General features: G+C 42.0%; 1 protein-coding gene across 2 annotated transcripts; it reads left to right on the top strand.

Annotated features, from left to right (window-relative positions):
• The first annotated feature begins 15,284 nt into the window (after positions 1–15,284).
• Positions 15,285–21,337, top strand: smpx (small muscle protein X-linked). Of its 2 annotated transcripts, none has more exons than XM_078232432.1 (4): positions 15,285–15,519; positions 16,655–16,716; positions 16,892–16,978; positions 20,791–21,335. In XM_078232432.1, exons 2-4 carry the CDS (start codon positions 16,681–16,683, stop codon positions 20,917–20,919), a joined length of 252 nt encoding a protein of 83 aa, XP_078088558.1. In that variant the 5' UTR covers positions 15,285–15,519; positions 16,655–16,680; the 3' UTR covers positions 20,920–21,335. The 2 variants fall into 2 exon arrangements, with proteins under 2 accessions (XP_078088558.1, XP_078088559.1); XM_078232433.1 differs by lacking the exon at positions 15,285–15,519 and adding an exon at positions 16,037–16,100 and having other exon boundaries at positions 20,791–21,337.
• The last annotated feature ends 426 nt before the right edge of the window (positions 21,338–21,763 follow it).

Here is a 21,763-nt window from a genome sequence, read left to right as displayed (position 1 = left end):
AAGATTTACCAGGATGTTGCCTGGTATGGAGGGCATTAGCTATGATGAGAGGTTGGAGAAACTTGGTTTGTTCTCACTGGAATGACAGAGGTTGAGGGGCGACCTGATAGAAGTCTACAAGATTATGAGAGGCATGGACAGAGTGGATAGTCAGAAGCTTTTTCCCAGGGTGGAAGAGTCAATTACTAGAGGGCATAGGTTTAAGGTGCGAGGGGCAAGGTTTAAAGGAGATGTATGAGGCAGGTTTTTTACACAGAGGGTGGTGGGTGCCTGGAACTCGCTGCTGGGGGAGGTAGTAGAAGCGGATATGATAGTGACTTTTAAGGGGCGTCTTGACAAATACATGAATAGGATGGGAATAGAGGGATATGGTCCCCAAAAGGGTGGGGGTTTTTAGTTCAGTTGGGCAGCATGGCCGGAGCAGGCTTGGAGGGCCGAAGGGCCTGTTCCTGTGCTGTAATTTTCTTTGTTCTTTGTTCTTTTACACCACAATCCACTTCCAAAACCTCTGGAAAAACTACCCTTAAAATTCCTACTCACTATTTTTTCCTTCTAAACAATTTTAATGTGGGCTTTGAATCCTCCCATTGATGCCATGCACTCTAATTTTCTTTCATAATCTCCCACTTGGTACCTTGTTAAAGGCTTTCTTAAAGTCCAAGTATACTGCCTCCATGGAATTTCCCATTCGTTATTTTCTGTAACAATTATAAATAATAATTAATAATGTGAAGAATAGTTCAACAACAAACAATTTTCAATACTTTATCTTAACGAAACAAGCAAAAGGCAACAGAGTGGAATGTTAGTCAGAAATGGTGTTTTAGGCAAAATGGATAAAAGGAAAGATGAAAATTGTGAAATTATTAAGCCTGGAGAAAGAAATAAACGTTGGAGTAAAACATTAAAGCTGATGGACATGTTTACGTTTCTGATGTCATAGACACTAAACTTTACGAGACAGTTATGTTTTAAAATGTACCTTTGATTCAAGGTAAAATAGGAAATTCTGGATAAATACCTTAGCTCGAAGATGTGCCCATGTGATCAAGTTGTGATGGGACGAGGAACTCAAACAGAAGGCCATTGTGGGAAGATGGGGGACGTGGCGGTGGTTACAGCTTTAACAGTTTTCACAGTATCTCACAAAAAAAGAACAGCTGCTATTTGAGCCACAGAAACAAATAAGTTTTGGCTGTGGAGCAGCAGGGTGAAATGTTTAGTGTTAACAACCAAGCAGGATGATTGTGAGAGTTTGGTTTCTGTTCAGAAGAGTCCTTCCAGCCACCCTCTGGTAGTGGCCTTAAGTGGACAAAATGCACTATGCAAATTTTCAATACATAACATCCTTCCACTTCTTAAAAGCATAGAAATGAGAAGCACAACGTGTTTCAGTGGTTTATTTTCAAAAGTGTAAGCAATAAATTTAAGCAAACCTTGAATATTCAACTTCACCAGTAACACTATTACACACATTCTAACTTTGTATTACTTTAACAATGCATTCAGTTATATACAATAAGACAAAAGATTTGTTCACCAATTGAAAATAGTTTGCTTAGTAACATAATCAATTAAGTATGGTGGATGTTTTATCTCATGAGTCGGAGATCATCTGAAATCACGTGCATTTGCATCTGTTTCTACTTTAATATCCATATTCCAGCAACATTTGTACTGGTAGCGCTAATTAAACTAGGCATGATCTGCTGAAATGGTAGTCCTGATAATGAAAACTTTCAAATGGAAATAACCAAAATTGGTTCTTGAAGATTTCAAGTGATGAGGCTGTGACTATTTACTCTGGCAGCTTGTTCCATTGTGGAATTGACATCGGGAAGAAAGATTCCTGATACACTGGGCAGGATTTTCCCACCAACCACCAGGATCGTCCAGCCCTGCTGAAAGTCAATGGATTTCTGGCTGGGCCACTGCATCCCCTGTGGCGAGCTCTGCTGTAGTGAGACCAGAAAATTCTGGCCACTGTCTTGGAAACAAATGGTTTGTGTATTTTGCATGGATGACTATCGCGTCTTTTGACATTGCCAGAGGGCACCAGATATTTGTTTTTGTCAATTCACACCAGTCCATTCTATATTTGATAAAACATGGTGTCCAAGCTGAGATGGGACAGAGAATAAATACATATCTACATCATCCAGACTACCCTGTAAAAATTATATATTTTTCTTAATGGACAAGGCTTTCCATGACTTACCATGACTCATAGCAGAGGAATTTCAAACTATCAGAGAACCAATATCTACAAGGAGGTGCTAATGCTCCCTTTGACTGCTGGCAATCGAATTCCAGAGAAATACATCAAAACTCTTTGAACTTCTAAGGCAGAATTCCAGCTCCAGAGACAGTAGGGGGAATTTTCCTGTTCTGTCTGCCATGGAAATCGTAGCGGGTGGGGGGCAGACTATGTAAAGGTCCGTTGACCTCTGGCGGGATTTTTCAGTTTTGGGGTGAGCGCGGCCAGAAAATCCCATGCAGTGTGTCTGTCCCAGCCAGCTGCCAACAAAGGCAGGTATTTATGATTCCTAATATCCCAAGGTGGTGTTAATGGCCCAACTGATAGGGGCTCTGGAACACAATGAGTTCCAACCAGGGGGCTTCATTAGTTAACAAGTAACCAGTGTCACATAACCGAGACATGAGCTGTCTGAACTCCTTTAAGTAATAAACTGTTGGAAGTTCTCTTCAGTCACTGTTTGACCTCCAAAGAGAACAGTAACTGCAGGCAAACAGCATGTTGCTGCCTATCATCTTACCATTGTAAGAGCTCCATCCAGGTACAATTGCCTGACTCTCATCTACTCTGTGAACTATTGGAATATCAGAACTGGTGCTTTCAAGCCTTAATCAACTCTACATGCCTTCTCCCCTCATGGAAGTCTCCCTCCTAGACAGATGGATCACCCTGTGAGAGTCAACCAATCTATCTTTGGAAGAAACCCTCCATTCGACTTTTGATTCTGGACTCATGTAAAACCATTCAGGGTCACATGGAGTCGGAGCCTCCCCCGACAGATGCTGGGCATTAAGCAGGGTAAAACCATAACTTGAATTGTTATTGTGATCTGGCACTGTACCCCTTTCTTTCTCTTATCCTTCTTTTATTGTGTGAGTGCAAAAAGGGGCAGATGTGTGAAACCTCTTTCCATGTGTTGTGTGTGTATGAAATAAACCAACCCTTTTAATTTTGTCTTATCCTGAGTTTGCTGTGTGAGCTATTTATAGAGGATTGGAACTTTCTAAATTTAAGGGTTGGGGAAAATACACTATTGCTTATAAGAACATAAGAACTAGGAGCAGGAGTAGGCCATCTGGCCCCTCGAGCCTGCTCCGCCATTCAATAAGATCATGGCTGATCTTTTTGTGGACTCAGCTCCACTTACCCACCCGCTCACCATAACCCTTAATTCCTTTACTGTTCAAAAATTTATCTATCCTTGCCTTAAAAACATTTAATGAGGTAGTCTCAACTGCTCCATTGGGCAGGGAATTCCACAGATTCACAACCCTTTGTGTGAAGAAGTTTCTCCTCAACTCAGTCCTAAATCTGCTTCCCCTTATTTTGAGGCTATGCTCCCTAATTCTAGTTTCACCCGCCAGTGGAAACAACTCCACTGTTTCTATCTTATCTATTCCCTTCATAATCTTATATATTTCTATAAGATCTCCCCTCATTCTTCTGAATTCCAATGAGTATAGCCCCAGTTTACTCAGTCTCTCCTCATAAGCCCTCTCAACTCCGGAATCAACCTAGTGAATCCTCTGCACCCACTCCAGTGCCAGTATATCCTTTCTCAAGTAAGGAAACCAAAACTGTGCACAGTACTCCAGGTGTAGCCTCACCAGCACCTTATACAGCTGCAACATAATCTCACTGTTTTTAAACTCCATCCCTCTAGCAATGGAGGACAAAATTCCATTTGCCTTCTTAATTACCTGCTGCACCTGCAAACCAACTCCTTGAGATTCCTGCACAAGGACACCCAGGTCCCTCTGCACAGCAGCATGTTGCAATTTTTTACTATTAAATAATAGTCCATTTTGCTGTTATTCCTACCAAAATGGATGACCTCACATTTACCAACATTGTACCCCATCTGCCAGACCCTCGCCCACTCACTTAGATTATCTATATCCCTTTGCAGACTTTCAGCGTCCTCTGCACACTTTGCTCTTCCACCCATCTTAGTGTCATCTGCGAATTTTGACACACTACAATTGGCCCCCAACTCCAAATCATCTATGTAAATCGTAAACTGATGCCTGAGGCACACCACTAGTCACTGATCGCCAACCAGAACAACATCCATTTACCCCCACTCTTTGCTCTCTGTTAGTTAACCACTCCTCTATCAATGCTAATACATTACCCGTATCACCGTGCACCTTTATCTTATGTAGCAGTCTTTGACAAGCGGCACCTTGTCAAATGCCTTCTGGAAATCCAGATACACCACATCCACAGGTTCCCCATTGTCCACTGCACATGTAATGTTCTCAAAGAATTCCACCAAATTAGTCAAACATGACCTTCCCTTCATGAACCCATGCTGCGTCTTACCAATGGGACAATTTATATCCAGATGTCTCGCTATTTCTTCCTTGATGATAGATTCAAGCATTTTCCCTACTACAGAAGTTAAGCTAACTAGCCTATAGTTACCCGCCTTTTGTCTACCTCCTTTTTTAAACAGTGGCGTCAATTTGCTTATTTCCAATCTGCGGGAACCACCCCAGTGTCCAGTGAATTTTGGTAAATTACCACTAGTGCATTTGCTATTTCTCCCGCCAACTCTTTCAGTACCCTGGGATGCATTCCATCTGGACCAGGAGACTTGTCTACCTTTAGCTCCATTAACTTGCCCAACACTACCTCTTTTGTGATAATGATAGTTTCTTGGTTCTCATCTGCCATAGCCTTCCTGTCATCAATTACTTTTTGGCATCTTATTTGTGTCTTCCACTGTGAAGACCGACACAAAATACCTGTTCAATGCCTCAGCCATTTTCTTATTTCCAGTTATTACGTCCCCCTTCTCATCCTCTAAATAAAGGGGGAAAAAAAAATTATGTTTATGGACTGGTAGCAGAAAGAAAAATCAGGGCTGTTTTAATTGAACCCCCCTTCCTCCTGTTTGTAACAAGGGTCAGTCTATTGTTCTCCCTCCTTTGTTGTAGTGATTTTCATTCCAAATCTTTAATCAAAGTATTTCCCACTCTGATTCATGCGGAATCATACAGCACGTCTTTGGGTCACTTCGATCTAATTTATATCAGTTGCTATAAAATGATACACAACTTGCATATTTCAGGGTCAGACAAACAAATGTTTGGTAAATTAACTCTGATTTTTTTGTTTTAACACCAACGGTTCCTCCTCATAGATCATTAAAATGTCTTACAAAGTTCTTGAGGTGAAGGGGTTCAAAGGATATGGGGGAAGGTGGGATCAGGCTACTGAGTTGGATGATCAGCCATGGTGAAACAGGCTGAAAGGGCTGAATAACCTACACTAGTTCCTATTTTCTGTGTTTCTATGTAAACAGATTCAGAAAATAAAATAGGTGTTGTAAAATAGATAACGTGGCAGTCATCCTGTGCACAACGAAGTTCCATAAACAACAGTAAAAAGATTGCTGTTTTAGTGATATTGGCTGAGGAAAAGGACAGAAGTCCCATGTTCTTGTTTGAAACAGTGCAATGGAATCGCTTACATTCACTTTAGAGGACAGACAGGGTCGTGCTTTAAAGTTTCTTCCCAAAGGCTCAGAAAATACAACACCCACGTGGCAGTTTCGATTATGTGCTCGAGTCTCCATTGAGCCAAAGTCGTTCTGGGTTGTAGGACAGGAAAAAGAAAGATTATTCTTTTTAAGTATGATGACGTGTTAGCATCTGGTATCGTTTCATTTTTTTTTCAACTTAGTATTTTTGCACCAATATAAATTAAACCAATTTCAGAGAGTGAGTGCAGACCTGATGGGCCGAATGGCCACTTCTGCACTGTAGGGATTCTGTGGTTCTATGTATGCACCAACATATGGGCACCAAGGATGGGCAGGATTGTGACCTACAAAAATTCAGAAAATGGACCAATGACTATAAATAATTCATGTTGCTGCAAGCAATAAGTATACAATCACAGTACAGCCACCCATTGATCCTGGTCAACATTGTATATTGTTGGATCATTTTAACTTGGAAGCATTCTGGCAGGAACTTGTCAATTATCTGAGTAAGATACTAACTAAATTGATCTAATTTCTACAAATACTTTCTCAAAATAGCAGTCTGGAGATTATAAATATTTATGTTTAATGAATAAATCAAAAGTACAGATTTGCATTTTTACTGATTGGGAATTAAAGGTACTCTCAACTTTAAGTTTCCAATCCTTTAATTTGTGGATTCACAACCCAATTCTATTCATCAAAAGTAATTACTTGTCAACTGCAAATAGTAATTTATAGGAATAATAATGCAGATGGATATATTTACAAATTCATTTCACTTTTCATTCTGAGGTGCTGGTTCTTTGTTGGAGTAAGAAGTCTAACAACACCAGGTTAAAGTCCAACAGGTTTATTTGGTAGCAAAAGCCACTAGCTTTCAGAACAGGCTGTTCCTTCATCAGGTGGGTGGGAGTTCTGATCACAAACAGGGCACAAAGACACAAACTCAATTTACATGAATAATGATTGGAATGTGAGTCTTTACAGCTAATCAAGTTTTAAAGGTACAGACAATGTGAGTGGAGGGATCATTAAGCACAGGTTAATGAGATGTGTATTGTCTCCAGACAGGACAGCGAGTGAGATTTTGCACATCCAGGCAAGTTGTGGGGGTTACAGATAGTGTGACATGAACCCAATATCCTGGTTGAGGCCGTCCTCATGTGTGCAGAACGTGGCTATCAGTCTCTGCTCAGCGACTCTGCGCTGTCGTGTGTTGTGAAGGCCGCCTTGGAGAACGCTTACCCGGAGATCAGAGGCTGAATGCCTGTGACCACTGAAGTGCTCCCCAACAGGAAGAGAACAGTCTTGCCTGGTGATTGCCGAGCGGTGTTCATTCATCCGTTGTCGTAGCGTCTGCATGGTTTCCCCAATGTACCATGTCTCAGGACATCCTTTCCTGCAGCGTAACAGGTAGACAACGTTGGCCGAGTTGCAAGAGTATGTACTGTGTACCTGGTGGATGGTGTTCCCGCGTGAGATGATGGCATCCGTGTCAATGATCCGGCACGTCTTGCAGAGGTTGCTGTGGCAGGGTTGTGTGGAGTCGTGGTCACTGTTCTCCTGAAGGCTGGGTAGTTTGCTGCAGACAATGGTCTGTTTGAGGTTGTGCGGTTGTTTGAAGGCAAGAAGTGGGGGTGTGGGGATGGCCTTGGCGAGATGTTCATCTTCATCAATGACATGTTGAAGGCTCCGGAGGAGATGTTGTAGCTTCTCTGCTCCGGGGAAGTACTGGACGACGAAGGGTACTCTGTCCACCGTGTCCCGTGTTTGTCTTCTGAGGAGGTCGGTGCTAAACTACCCAGCCTTCAGGAGAACAGTGACCACGACACCACACAACCCTGCCACAGCAACCTCTACAAGACGTGCCAGATCATCGACACGGATGCCATCATCTCACGTGGGAACACCATCCACCAGGTACACAGTACATACTCTTGCAACTCGGCCAACGTTGTCTACCTGTTACGCTGCAGGAAAGGATGTCCCAAGGCATGGTACATTGGGGAAACCATGCGGACGCTACGACAACGGATGAATGAACATCACTCGACAATCACCAGGCAAGACTGTTCTCTTCCTGTTGGGGAGCACTTCAGCGGTCACAGGCATTCAGCCTCTGATCTCCGGGTAAGCGTTCTCCAAGGCGGCCTTCGTGACACACGACAGCGCAGTCGCTGAGCAGAGACTTATAGCCAGGTTCCGCACACAACAGGACGGCCTCAACTGGGATATTGGGTTCATGTCACACTATCTGTAACCCCCACAACGTGCCTGGATGTGCAAAATCTCACTAGCTGTCCTGTCTGGAGACAATACACATCTCTTTAACCTGTGCTTAATGCTCCCTCCACTCACATTGTCTGTACCTTTAAGACTTGATTAACTGTAAAGACTCACATTCCAATCATTATTCAGGTAAATTGAGTTTGTGTCTTTGTGCCCTGTTTGTGATCAGAACTCCCACCCACCTGACGAAGGAACAGCCTGTTCCAAAAGCTAGTGGCTTTTGCTACCAAATAAGCCTGTTGGACTTTAACCTGGTGTTGTTAGACTTCTTACTGTGTTTACCCCATCCAACGCCGACATCTCCACATCTTTGTTGCAGGACAGGGCTGGATTTTATTAATTATGTTTAAGTTACAGCTGCATAACTGTGAGGGTCCAGTATACCTGCCTTAAATGTGGTACATTCGATAATTTTTTGTCATCGTTCAAAGTAATTGTAGGTGAGATTCTAGTTCTGGTTTCAATTAGACAGTACTCCATTTACATTAAATGGGCGGAATCTTGCCATATTCTCACGGTTCCAGTGAGAAAACCGGTGTAAATCCTTCTGGCACTGAGAAATTTCACGGAATCTTGAACCACTTTAAGAATTTTTTTACCCACGTCAGGAGGGCAAAAAGGGGACACGAGATTGTTTTGGCGGATAAGGCAAAGGAGAATCCAAAGAGCTTCTACAAATACATAAAGGGCAAAAGAGTAAGTAGGGAGAGAGTGGGGCCTCTTAAGGATCAACAAGGTCATCTATGTGCGGATCCACAAGAGATAGTGAGATCCTAAATTAATATTTCTCATCAGTATTCACTGATGAAGGTGTTAGAAGTCTTAAAGCGCATTAAGATAAATAAATCCCCGGGACCTGATGAAGTGTATCCCTGGACACTGTGGGAGGCTAGAGAGGAAATTGCAGGTCCCCTAGCAGAGATATTTGAATCATCGATAGTCACAGGTGAGGTGCCTGAAGGTTGGAGGGTGGCAAATGTTGTGCCTTTGTTTAACAAGGGTTGCAGGGAAAAGCCTGGGAATTACAGGCTGGTGAGCCTCACATCTGTTGTGGGTAAGTTGATAGAAAGTATTTTGAGAGACAGGATCTACAGGCACTTAGAGGCACAAGGACTGATTAGGAATAGTCAGCATGGCTTTGTGAGTGGAAAATCATGTCTCACAAATGTGATTGAGTTTTTTGAAAGGGTAACCAAGAAGGTAGATGAGGGCAGTGCATTTGATGTTGTCTACATGGACTTTAACGAGGTCTTTGACAAGATACCACATGGTAGGTTGTTGCAATAAGGTTAAATCTCACAAGATCCAGGGTGAGGTAGCCAAATGGATACAAAATTGGCTTGATGACAGAAGACAGAAGGTGGTTGTAGAGGGTTGTTTTTCAAACTGGAGACCTGTGACCAGTGGTGTGCCTCTAGGATCGATGTTGGGTCCACTGTTATTTGTCATTTATATTAATGATTTGGATGAGAATTTAGTAAGCATAGTTAGTAAGTTTGCAGATGACACCAAGATTGGTGGCATAGTGGTGGACAGTGAAGAAGGTTATCTAGGATTGCAATGAGATCTTGATCAATTGGGCCAATGGGCTGACGAATGGCAAATGGAGTATAATTTAGATAAATGTTGGTGATGCATTTTGATAGATCGAACCAGGGCAGGACTTACTCAGTTAATGGTAGGGCATTGGGGAGAGTTATAGAACAAATAAATCTAGGGGTACAGGTTCATAGCTCCTTGAAAGTGGAGTCATAGGTGGACAGAGTGGTGAAGAAGGCATGCCGCATGCTTGGTTTCATTGGTCAGAACATTGAATACAGGAGTTGGGATGTCTTGTTGAAGTTGTACAAGACATTGGGAAGGCCACACTTGGAATACTGTGCACAGTTCCGGTCACCCTATTATAGAAAGGACATTATTAAACTAGGAAGACTGCAGAAAAGATTTACTAGGATGCTACTGGGACTTGATGGTTTGAGTTATAAGGAGAAGCTGGATAGACTGGGACTTTTTTTTCTGAAGCATAGGAGGCTTAGGGGTGATCTTATAGAGGTCTATAAAATAATGAGGGGTGTAGATCAGCTAGTTAGTCAATACCTTTTCCCAAAAGTAGAGGAGTCTAAAACTAGAGGGCATAGGTTTAAGGTGAGAGGGGAGAAATACAAAAGGGTCCAGAGGGTGGAGAGTGTCTGGAAAAAGCTACCAGAGGTAGTAGTAGAGGCAGGTACAATTTTGTCTTTTAAAAAGCTTTTAGACAGTTACATGGGTAAGATGGGTATAGAGGAATATGGGCCAAATGCGGGCAATTGGGACTAACTTTGGGGTTAAAAAAGGGTGGCATGGACAGGTTGGGCCAAAGTGCCTGTTTCCATGCTATAAACCTGTATGACGTGAATCACACCACGCTCATGGCACCCTGCTGCTGATTCACTTGCTCTGGGGTGATTTAATCTTTGCAATCAATGGGGCTCCATATAAATGCCTCCCTAGCACTGCCCTGCAAGCATTCCAGATCGACTCGGGCGGATGGCTGCCAGGAAGCCAGTGCCAAGATTCTCCACCTCAAAGGTCAGCTGGGATTTTATGTTACTAATGAAGATAGATGCAAAATATCTGTTTAATTAATTTGCTTTGCCTTACTTTCAGGCCTATCAGGGGATGACAACAGCAGTAGCTAGAACACTGGTACCACAACTGGCTCTGTTGTACAGCAGGCAAGCAATGGTAATCAGTGACTCAATAGTTAGGGGCACAGACAGGTGTTTCTGTGGCCACAAATGAGACTCCAGGATGGTGTGTTGCCTCCCTGGTGCCAGGGTCAAGAATATCTCTGAGCATGCTCAGGACATGGTTTACATTGGTACCAATGACATAGGCAGGAAGCGTGAGGTCCTGCATGGAGAGTTTAGGGAGCTAGGCCAAAAGTTGAAAGACAGAACCTCCAGGGTTGTAATCTCAGGATTACTCCCCATGCCACGTGGTAGTGAGGCAAGGAATAGGAAGATAGTACAACTCAATGCGTGGCTAAAGAGCTGGTGCGATGCGGAGGGTTTCAGATTTTTGGATCATTGGGATTTCTTCCAAGGCAGGTGGGACCTGTACAAAAAGAATGGGTTGCATCTTAACACCAACATCCTGGCGGGGAGGTTTGCTAGTGCAACTCTGGTGGATTTAAACTAATAAAGCAGGGCAGTGGGAACCAAAGCAACAGGTCAGCATATGAGCAGAAGGTAGGGGTTAATAGGATAAACAGACAGGGCCAGTCTAATGGCTATGGTGAGCTAAGGAAACAAAGAAGATAAAATGTGAGTTGAAAATTGGAATAAATGACAGAGATCCGGCTCCGTGTTAACAGGGATTAATAAATAAGGATGGAGAGTGTGGAAAGCGTAGTGCACAAGAAAATATTAGAAGACAAAGACAAATCAGTAGGTCTTATTTAAAAACCTTATACCTAAATGCGCGCAGTATCCGGAATAAAGTTGATGAGCTGACGGCACAAAGACAAATAGAGTGTGACCTGGTGTGGATTACTGAAAAGTGGTTACAGGAGGATCAGAACTGGGAGTTAAATGTCCAAGGGTACTCAGTATTCTGAAAGGATACACAAGAAGGAGTGGGACGTGGAGTTGCTTTATTGGCTAAGGATGACATCAAAACTGTATTAAGAAATGATATTAGCACTAGGGACCAAAATATTGAATCAGTCTGGGTGGAAATAAAAAGCAAGGGAAGAAACCCCTTGGTAGGAGTAATTTACAAGCCCCTGAACAGTACTTACGAACCAGGGCATAGTATAAACCAGGACATAATGAGGGTTTGTGAGAAGGGTGCAACGGTAATTATGGGTGATTTGAACATGCATATTGACTGGATTAACCAACTTGGTAAGGGTAGCCTCACGGAAAGGTTCATAGAGTGTATGAGGATTGTTTCTGAGAGCAACATATCATGGAGCCAACCAGACAACTGGCTACCTTAGATTTAATATTATGTAATGAGGAAGGATTGATAAATAGTCTTGTAGTTAAGGATCCTCTTGGAAGGAATGATCACAGCATGCTAGAGTTTCAGAATCACATACTAGAGTTTTAGTGTTGAGCAAAGGTAATTTTACTGGCCTGAGGAAGGAGTTGGCCCTAGTGTACTAGGCAAAAAATATTAAAGGGCAGAATAGTGGCAAATGTTTAGAGAGATACTAAATAATTCTCAATTAAAATATATTCCTGATGGATCTGTATCCATGTTCGTTTGCTATGTAAAATATAAGAAAATTTTCAATAAACATATCAAAAAATATATATATTCCTGAGAGGAAGAGGAATTGGAAAAAGGTGAAAAATCAAGGAATACACAAAGGCAAAAAATTAGGGCATATCGTACTGCAAATGTTAATGGCACTCTGGAGGATTGGGAGAACTTTAAACATCAGCAAAGGGTTACTAAAAGCAAAATCAAAAGAGCTAAGATGAACTACAAAAGGAAACTAGCAGAAAACATAAGCACTGATACCAAAAGCTTCTATAAGTAGATAAAAAGAAAAAGAATAGTGAAAGTAAACATTGGCCCTTTAGAGGATAATAATTGTGGGATAATAATGGGAAACTCAGAAATGGCAGAGGCACTAAACCAATATTTTGTCTTTGTTTTCACAGTGGAAGTTAATATTTTTCCCCAAAACTGCAGTTACTACAGAGGAACTTGATGAAATTACTGTAACTAAGGAGAAGGTATTAAGTAAACTGATGGGATTAAAGGCAGATAAATCCCTGGGGCCTGATGGCCTGCACCCTAGACTATTAAAGGAGGTGGCAGCAGAGATAGTGGATGCATTAGTTATGATATTCCAAAATTCCCTGGATTCTGGAAAGGTACTAGTGGATTGGAAACACACTAATGTGACATCCTTTTTCAAAAAAGGAGAGGCAAAACGTGGGAAACTATAGACCAGTTCGTTTGACCCTGGTGGTGGGGAAGTTGCTGGAGTCAATCATTAAGGAGGTGGTAACTGAACACTTGGAAAATCAAAGCTCAATTCACCAGTGTCAGCACGGTTTCATGAAGGGCAAGTCATGCTTGACAGAGTTATTTGAAGACATAACCAGCAAGGTGGATAAAGGGGATCCTGTGGGTGTGGGATATCTAGGCTTGCAGAAGGCATTTGACAAGGTGTTGCATAAAAGACTGATCCAGAAGGTTAGATCCAAGGGGGTTTGGGGTAGAGTTTTGGTTGGATAAAGGATTGGCTGACTCATAGAAAGCAGAGGGTCGGGATAAATGGGTCCTTCTTTGGATAGAAAGGCTCAGTTCTCGGACCTCAACTATTTATAATCTACATAAATGATGTGCAAGCAGGAACAGAGTATAACATAGCAAAATTCGCAGATGATACTAAAATAGGTGGGAAAGAAGATAAAGAGTTTACAGATGGATATTGATAGGCTAGGAGAATGGGCCTAAATCTGGCAGGTGCATAAGTGTGAGGTTATCCATTATGGCTGGAAAACTAAAAGGGCAAATTATTATTTAAATGAGAAGCAGATTCAAAGTGCATCAATGCAGAGAGATGTGGGTGCCTTTGTACATGAATCACAAAAAGTGGGTATGCAGGTGCAGCATGTAATAAAAAAGGCAAATGGAATCTTGGCATTTATTGCAAAAAGACTAGATTTTAAAATTAAGAAAGTGTCGTTACAATTGTAAAAGGTGTTGGTGAGACCACACATGGAGTATTATGTCCAGTTCTGGTTTCTTTACTTGAGGAAGGATGTGGAGGCAGTTCAGAGGAGGTTCACCAGATTGATTCCAGGGATGAAAGGGCTGCTGTACGAGAAGCGGTTGAATAGCTTTAGCTTGTACTCACTGGAGTTCAGAAGAATGAGGGGAGATCTGATTGAGATATATAAAAAGCTGAAGGAGATTGATAAGGTGGATGTTGAACAGATGTTCCCCCTTGTGGGGCAGTCTAGAACAAGGGGTCATAGATATAGAGTGAGAGGAGATACGTTCAAAACTGAGGTGAGGAGAAACTACTTCTCTCAGAGTGTTGTGAATCTGTGGACCTCACTGCCCCAGGGTGTAATAGAGGCAGAAGCAACCAACAGATTCAAGAAAGAGATTGCTATGTTTCTGAAGAAAGGTGGGATAAAGGGCTCTGAGGAGCAGGCGGGAAAGTGGAGTTGAGACCAGGATAAGGTCAGCCATGATAATGTTAAATGGCAAAGCGGGCTCGAAGGGCTGAATTGCCGACTCCTGCTCCTAATTCCTATGTCACTTTGTTCCTACTTTCCATTACCTATTCCCTATACATACTTTTTATAGGACCAATATGCACTTTGTTAACTCTTATTTAAATATCCATAGAAACCCTTGGTGTCTGTCTTTATATTACTGGCTATTTTTTCCCGCTTATTTTAGTTTTTCCCTTCTTACCAATCTTTTTGTCATTCTTTGATGTTCTTCATATTCTTTCCAGTCTTTTAAGTTAGTGAGCACGGGGGGCCAGTCTGAACAAGAAATAACAGGGAATGGGATGTTGCTGGTAAGGAGTGCGATAAGAAGACAACGCTGGATTATTCATATTCCTTATGGAGCAACAAGAGATCCTCTGCTAATGTAGAACAATATAATGTAACAGCTGTTATCAACTTTGTGTAGTGGATGTGTCAAGAGAGAACAGTATATGACTGGCACAGCACACCAAGCGTCCATGGTCCCTTTAAAGCTTCCCTTTAACACAGGTGCCAATAACCTTGACAGTGGGTCAGAACAATCGCGTGTTGCAATATCTGCTGAGGGCTATCTGAAATATTCAAGTATATATTGCCTATATTTTTCTTACTGACGGGATCACTTTCACAAGTCGTTATCCTAATTCTATTATTTTCCAATCTCACTCCAGACTGAAAATACAGCTGTATATTTATAATGAAACAACAGAAATAATTAAGCAGGAGTCCTGTATTCTGTCTGGGTAGCTATAATTGTTCAAAGCATTCCTGGCAGTTCCCGGTGTGAAAAAAAAGGCAATCTTGGAGCGAGTTGGATTTCAATGTTAAGAACTCTTTATAGAATAACTCGTTTTAAATAGGCGAGGTTTGATGATACGATGACCTCCTGGTGTGACCTACCTTGTGGGTGTTTGACCCATGCACATTTGACCCTCCCAGTTAAAAGGGCAAATGCTAACATGGAAAAAAGCAGCCTCTGCCTATCAGGCGCTATTTTTAGTTGGAACAACTGTCAGCCACGTCAGGAATCTTTTCACAAGCTGTCTCCAAACTAAACTGATTCACAGTCCCAACTATCTCCTTCGATCGACTTCTGCCCTGTCCCCAAAAAACACCTCAATCATTTCAACCTTTAACTCCGCCAAGGCCGGGAAATAACATCCAACATCCCACCTGTTGGTTTGGGATAATAAACAGAAAATAAAGGCCTGCAGCAGTCAAAAAAAAAGAGCATCCGCCAGTTACAGGTAGGAATCTTAAAGTTTTGCTGTTGTCTAGTGCTGTGGTCGGGAATCCAGTGGCATGTTTGAGGAGTTGAACAAGCCGAGCGGATTATTGTCCCGCTTGGGTGTGGGCGGGGGTGGGGAGGGGAGGTGGTGGGAGTGAAGTGAGGCGTCTCACACAGCTCAAGGAGAAAGTGACATGAGACTGTTCCAAAGGTCCACTCCATTTGGAGAGCTGCAAGTAGAAAGGTGACCCTTTCTAGCTCTGGCTTTGTTGGCCTGACTTACCTCTCGGAGTTGGACAAGGGCTCGGAGATAGTGAAAGAGCCAGGTTCAGTCCGGTGACTGTGACGTGACTGTCCCAAGAAAGCCATATTGACCTTTCAGCAGCACTGACCCTCTCTCTGGAAGAGCCTGCCAGGCTACCGCAATTTACAAACATTGATGCCGTGACTCACCCACATGCAATCCGCTCTCGCCTCCAATGCTTATTCTTAGGAGATGATTCTCCTGTTGTTAATACCGTGAGCATCAATCAGCCCCTGGCCCTGTGCTCAGTGTCCCAGGATGTTAACACGAGGATCGTAAATACTGCATACTATTCAGTGAGAGTTAACTGTGGGTTGTCTACAGCAGTTTTCTTTTGCATTATACATTTCTATATTTCAATAAATGCCATCCAAAGGATAATATTATCCCACCTCATCTGGTTGAGATTTTAGTGGTACACCATGTTCGCTGGTTGTGAACTGCCACAGAATTTGTTCCCTCTCTGTTTCTTAACTTATATCTTATATTTTGAAATAACACGTAATCCTTCGCAGCAGGAATATCTAATGTGTCTAGCATTAATTCGTTGGGTACCAGGTTTATATAAGGGGAAACATGTTTTTTCAAATGTTTTCAGACAGTACTAAGAATGTTATTTTAGTGTCTATTAAAGATTCACTCAGATCTGAGCGAACGGAGAGAGGCTCAAATGTTTATGTTCTGTGTCCCTGTAAGAGGTATCTAGGCAACATTGAAATGGACACTGAAAGATTATCCTGAGAGCGGCCATTAACAATGCTAAAGCGATAGATAAAGTTCATTCCAGCTCTGTACTGTACTCCTTCCATATTCTGGATGTTTGGATTTAATTGCCTTTTCTCGTTTCCAGCGGGAAATCAAGCTTCCCTCTACACAATGTCCAAACGAAGCTCCAATGTCAAATCTATTCAGGTGAGAAGAATATTACTTAGAACTTGGAAGTTGGTATATTGTTAGGTGTTCTGTGTCCAGAGGAGGGAGATGGCATTATGACTACCCTATCTTCTGCTGTCTCAACCGGGGTCATCGTTGACTGGCACAATTGCTAGTGGATGTTAACAGGTTGTTTTATCTGATCCAATTGCAGGCTAACATAAACATCCCCATGGGCGCCTTTCTGCCTGGAGCTGGACATCCCAGTAAAAGAAAAGAGTGTGTCTCAGAACCTGATGCGGTGAGTGAGAAAGTGAAGAAAATAAAACGAAAAGTCCACTTGCCAATTAATCATTACTCCCTTCTTATGCGGTATAAATTGTTGTTCCCGTTACAGTTGGTATTCTTTGAATATGTCCTGATGAGTGCAAACTGTAAAGCTTTGACAGCTTGTATATTTCTTTAACCCCTTCCACGACTTCAGGACTCCCCAACACACTTTACAACTAAATAAGTATTCCTTTTTGAAGTGTTGTAGTATTGTAATAGAAATAGAAATAGAAACCCTACAGTACAGAAAGAGGCCATTCGGCCCATCGAGTCTGCACCGACAACAATCCCACCCAGGCCCTATCCCCGTATCCCTACATATTTACTTGCTAATCCCTCTAACCCTCATATTTACCCGCTAATCCCGGGACACTAAGGGGCAATTTAGCTTGGCCAATCAACCTAACCCGCACATCTTTGGACTGTGGGAGGAAACCGGAGCACCCGGAGGAAACCCATGCAGACACGGGGAGAATGTGCAAACTCCACACAGACAGTGACCCGAGCCGGGAATCGAACCCAGGTCCCTGGAGCTGTGAAGCAGCAGTGCTAACCACTATGCTACCGCGTCGCCCTAATGTATGATGTAATGTAATGTAGCAAACACTATAGCCATTTTGCAAGCAGTAAGGTCCCACGTCCAGCAATGTGACAATGATCAGATAATCTGTTTTTATTGATAATGGTCCATGGATAATTATGAGCTAGAACACTGGGGAAGACTTCCCTAGTCTTCCTCCTATGGGTCTATGAGATCTTTAACACCCAACTGAGAGGAGAGACAGGACCCCATACCACCCAAATGACAGAATCTCTGACTGTGCAGGACACCCTCAATACAGCTCCGATATGTCAGCCTACATTTTGTGCTCAAAATTCAAAACCCACAACTGAGAGGCAAGTGTGCTACAAGTGAGCAATACTGATGACTAAATGCTCATTGTGGAACTATACCAATAGCTAAAAAGTGGGAAAAGATGGTGTGGTTCAGAATTAGCCACAACTGCTAAAACAATGCCAAGAAATGAAATATAATAGAAGATTTGACCTCACTCACTAATGTGAGAGAACATTGAAACTATGCACACCTGGATTGAACAAAGCTTTCTTTTTAATCAACAATTTTAATGTTGTGTGTAACCTCACTGGGCTGTTGTCAGGAAAACCTCATCCCTTTGCTAAATACTGTCCTGTATAGGATCAGAAAAGAAGTTGCTACCGTTTACAGAATGAAACATCCTTTCAGAGAACTTGTGCACCAGTACAGGAAAGAAAGACATGCATTTATAAAGTGCTGTTCATGGCCTAAGGATGGCCCAAACTGCTTTACAGTCAGTGAGATACTTTTAAAGAATTATCATTATTATAACACAGGAAACATGGCAGGCAATTTGCTCATTGTAAGTTCTCACAAACAGCGATCAGATAGTCTGTTTTACTTACAGCTTGTATTATATATTATCTTTAATGTAATAAAATGTCCCAATTTGTTTCACAGGACTATCATAAAAGTTAACAATGCACCACATGAAGAGATATTATAGCAGATTATCAATAGCTTGGTTAACGATATAAGTTTTCAGGAACATTTTTAAGGAGGAAAGGGAGGTAGAGAGGCAGTAATCTTTAGGGCAGGGATTCCATTAGAACCTTGGCCGATGAAGGAATGGCCACCAATGGCGGAGAAATCAAAATTAGGGATGTCCAAGAGATCAAACTTAGCTAAGAGAGCAGATATCTTCGAGGATTGTGGGGCTGGAGGAGATTACAGAGATGTGGCAGGGAAAAACCATGGAGGGATTTGAAAACAAGTATGAGACTTTTAAAGTTGAGACATTATTTAACTGGGAGCCAATGTAGGTCAGCAAACACCAGTGATGGATAACAGGACTTGATACAAATTAAGTCATGGGCAGAAACATATTGAATGACTTCATGTTTATGGAGAGCAGAACATGGGGGGGTCAGCCAGGAGTGCCCTGGGACAATCAAACTGTAGAGGCAACAAAGGCATGATGAGGGTTTCAACAGCAGATGGGCTGAGGCAGGGCAGAGTTGGGCAGTGTTACAGAGATGTAAATAGGTAGTCAATAATGGTGTGGCTATGTGGTTGGAAGCTCATTTTGGGGTCAAATATGACACCAATGTTGTGAACAGTCTGGTTGATCCTTAGCCAGTTGACAGGGAAATGATAGAGCCATTGGCTGAAGTAAAGTTTGTGGCAAAGAATAAAGATAGTTGGAGGAAATTTATGGTCATTCAATACTGGATTTAGGATAAGCAATCTGATTATTTAGACAGTGGAAGGGTCAAGAGAGGTGGTGGTGAGCTGGAGCTGTGTGTCATCAGTGTACATGCTTGACATTGTTGTTTGGAATGATGTTGCCAAGGAGCAGTACATGAATGGGAGATAGGAGAGGGCTAAGGAATGATCCTTGGTGGACACCAGATGTAATTGTGTGGGAATGGGACGAATAGCCAAAGTGGGTGATTCTCTGACTAGGATTAGACAGTTAAGATTAGAAGCAGGCAAGTGCAGTCTCATCTAGCTGAACAACAGTGAGGAACCATTCAAGCAGGATGATGAAGTGGTCAACCATTTCAAAAGCTACAGACAGGATAAGGAAGGATAGGTTATCTTTATCACAGCTACATAAAATATTTTTTGCGCCTTTAATAAGAGCCATTTTGGCATTGTGGCACAGCAAAAATCTGATTGGAGGAAATTAACTCCAGGAAAGATGGCTGTGGATTTAGAAGTTGAAAGACTTTGGAGAGGAACGGGAAGTCAAAGTTTGCAGCGCCAGAGGGGGTTGTCAGGAAAACCTAGGTTGATGACTGCAGATTTCCAGGAGAGGGAGACAGTACCTGAGGAGAAGAAATTGTTAACAATGTCTAACATGTGCTAACATAGGAGCCAGGAAGGACAGGAGCAGGAAGATAAATTGGATGGTCGTCAGTTTAGTGAGTATAGGGTCAAAGGATAGGGTCAAAGGTCTCATGAACAAGATGGTCTCAGAGAGGTCATGAAAGGTGACATTAGATAAAGGAGCAAGTTCAGGGCTAGGGGAGGATGAAGCCTCGGAGATATTTACCCCTATGGAAAGGTAGGGAGGTGGTAGAGACAGCTGATTGGCTGGTCTCAATTTTAGTGACCAAGAAATCCACAAACTCATAATATTCATTGTTCAAGGTGAGAATGGAACAGGCGAGAGAGGTTTAAGAAGACAGTATGGCAAAGCAATCCAGGCTTATTTTTACATTCCAGGATAATCCGGCAATACTGAGCAGTTTTGGCAAGTGAGTGTGTGACTTGATAATGCTTTATGTGGATCAGCCAGATCTGGTGGTGAATGGGCTAAACCAGCTTTAGTGATGTGGGTTGAGGGATGAATATTACCCACTGGGAAATACTCCCCATTTCTTTTTTGAAATAGTGCTAGAAGAACTCACCTCATCCAAAAAATGCACCTCTGGCAGTTCACAACTCTCTCAGTTCTGCTTTGGATTATCAGGTTAGATTTTGTGCTCAGATTTTGTATATCTGGAGTGATATGCTGTGACAGAGGGCGGGAATTCTTCCACTGAGCCAAAGCTCACACTATTCCAGGATGCAAAGCCTTGAATTCACACTCTTCAGTGATGAGGGCACTATCAATGCACCAAAGCTGGAGTGTAAGCATTGTTTATGGATTGACATTTAAACCAGGAAGAAACAGGATGTGGGGGTAAGGTGACACTGTATTCTTTTTTGAAGTTTGGTAATGGTTTCATTTGATACAGGGGGCTTGCAGTAAATCAGAGGAAAAGAAAGAATTGCCTGGAGCAGTGAAGTTACCAGGACCGGCAGTCAACCTCAAGCAACTTCAGGATGCCAAGAGTGATCTTAAATTTGTCCCCAAGGTTGAATAAAAGAGATACGGGCTCAGCTTCAGAAATGTCTATTACAATTGACTTTCAGTTTGAGCCAATACGGCTTATGCAGAATGGCAATGGGCAACTCACATAGCCCAACATTTTATACAGATTTTCCAGCTTTGATAGAATGATCCAACGATTTGTACAAAACACTTCCTTTGCTACTATTAATCTCCAGTACTGCAATATCAGTTTTTGCCTGCCACTCATACTGTTTTCTTAAGAATGTAATTATAAAATATTATATTATAAAGTAATTACAATTTATTAAACCAGAAGTCTTGTTAAACTGAAAACTTTACTGTTTGATAAATCATATTTTATTAAAATGTGTGGGCATTAAATAAGTGAATGTTTTAATTAAGGATGTTAAAACATTGCACTGTCTTCTTATGTTGTTATAAAATGTAGTTTTAGAAAAAGTTGTCAGTTATGGACTGAGTTCTCATTCAAAATTTATTTCTCGGAAGCAAACTTACTGAATATGGCACAGCAATAAACACTGTGCTCAAAGCCCAACTCCTACTTACATTTCCACTTGTTCAATGTGGTGAGTGTGGACCCAGCTCATGTTACGAGACATCCTAGCCATTTAGACTAAACACATCATCACCAGTGTGATTATTGGGATTATTTCATATCATGACTGTGACATTTATTTAAGGATATGACCTGTTCTAGTAATCATAAAATAATCATCCCACACCATAGGTCATTAGTGTCAGAGAACTAGGAGCTTTCCGAACTCTGTTAGAGATCAGAGGCTGATTTTAACTCGGCCTTCCATGCAGAAACTAGGCACAAGCTGAGTTAGAATTGCACAGGTGACGCTTCCCTG

The sequence above is a fragment of the Mustelus asterias genome, chromosome 17 (assembly GCF_964213995.1).
Source record: "Mustelus asterias chromosome 17, sMusAst1.hap1.1, whole genome shotgun sequence".
In the NCBI taxonomy this organism is placed as follows: domain Eukaryota; kingdom Metazoa; phylum Chordata; class Chondrichthyes; order Carcharhiniformes; family Triakidae; genus Mustelus; species Mustelus asterias.
This window is presented reverse-complemented; position numbering and strand designations above follow the sequence as displayed.

What these genes read in the sequence shown, in the direction of transcription:
- smpx (XM_078232433.1), top strand. Translation starts at nt 16,681, where the DNA reads ATGTCCAAACGAAGCTCCAATGTCAAATCTATTCAG. An exon ending in CCAATGTCAAATCTATTCAG is followed by an intron (nt 16,717 to 16,891) that starts GTGAGAAGAATA and finishes ATCCAATTGCAG; the next exon opens with GCTAACATAAACATCCCCAT. An exon ending in GTGTCTCAGAACCTGATGCG is followed by an intron (nt 16,979 to 20,790) that starts GTGAGTGAGAAA and finishes CATTTGATACAG; the next exon opens with GGGGCTTGCAGTAAATCAGA.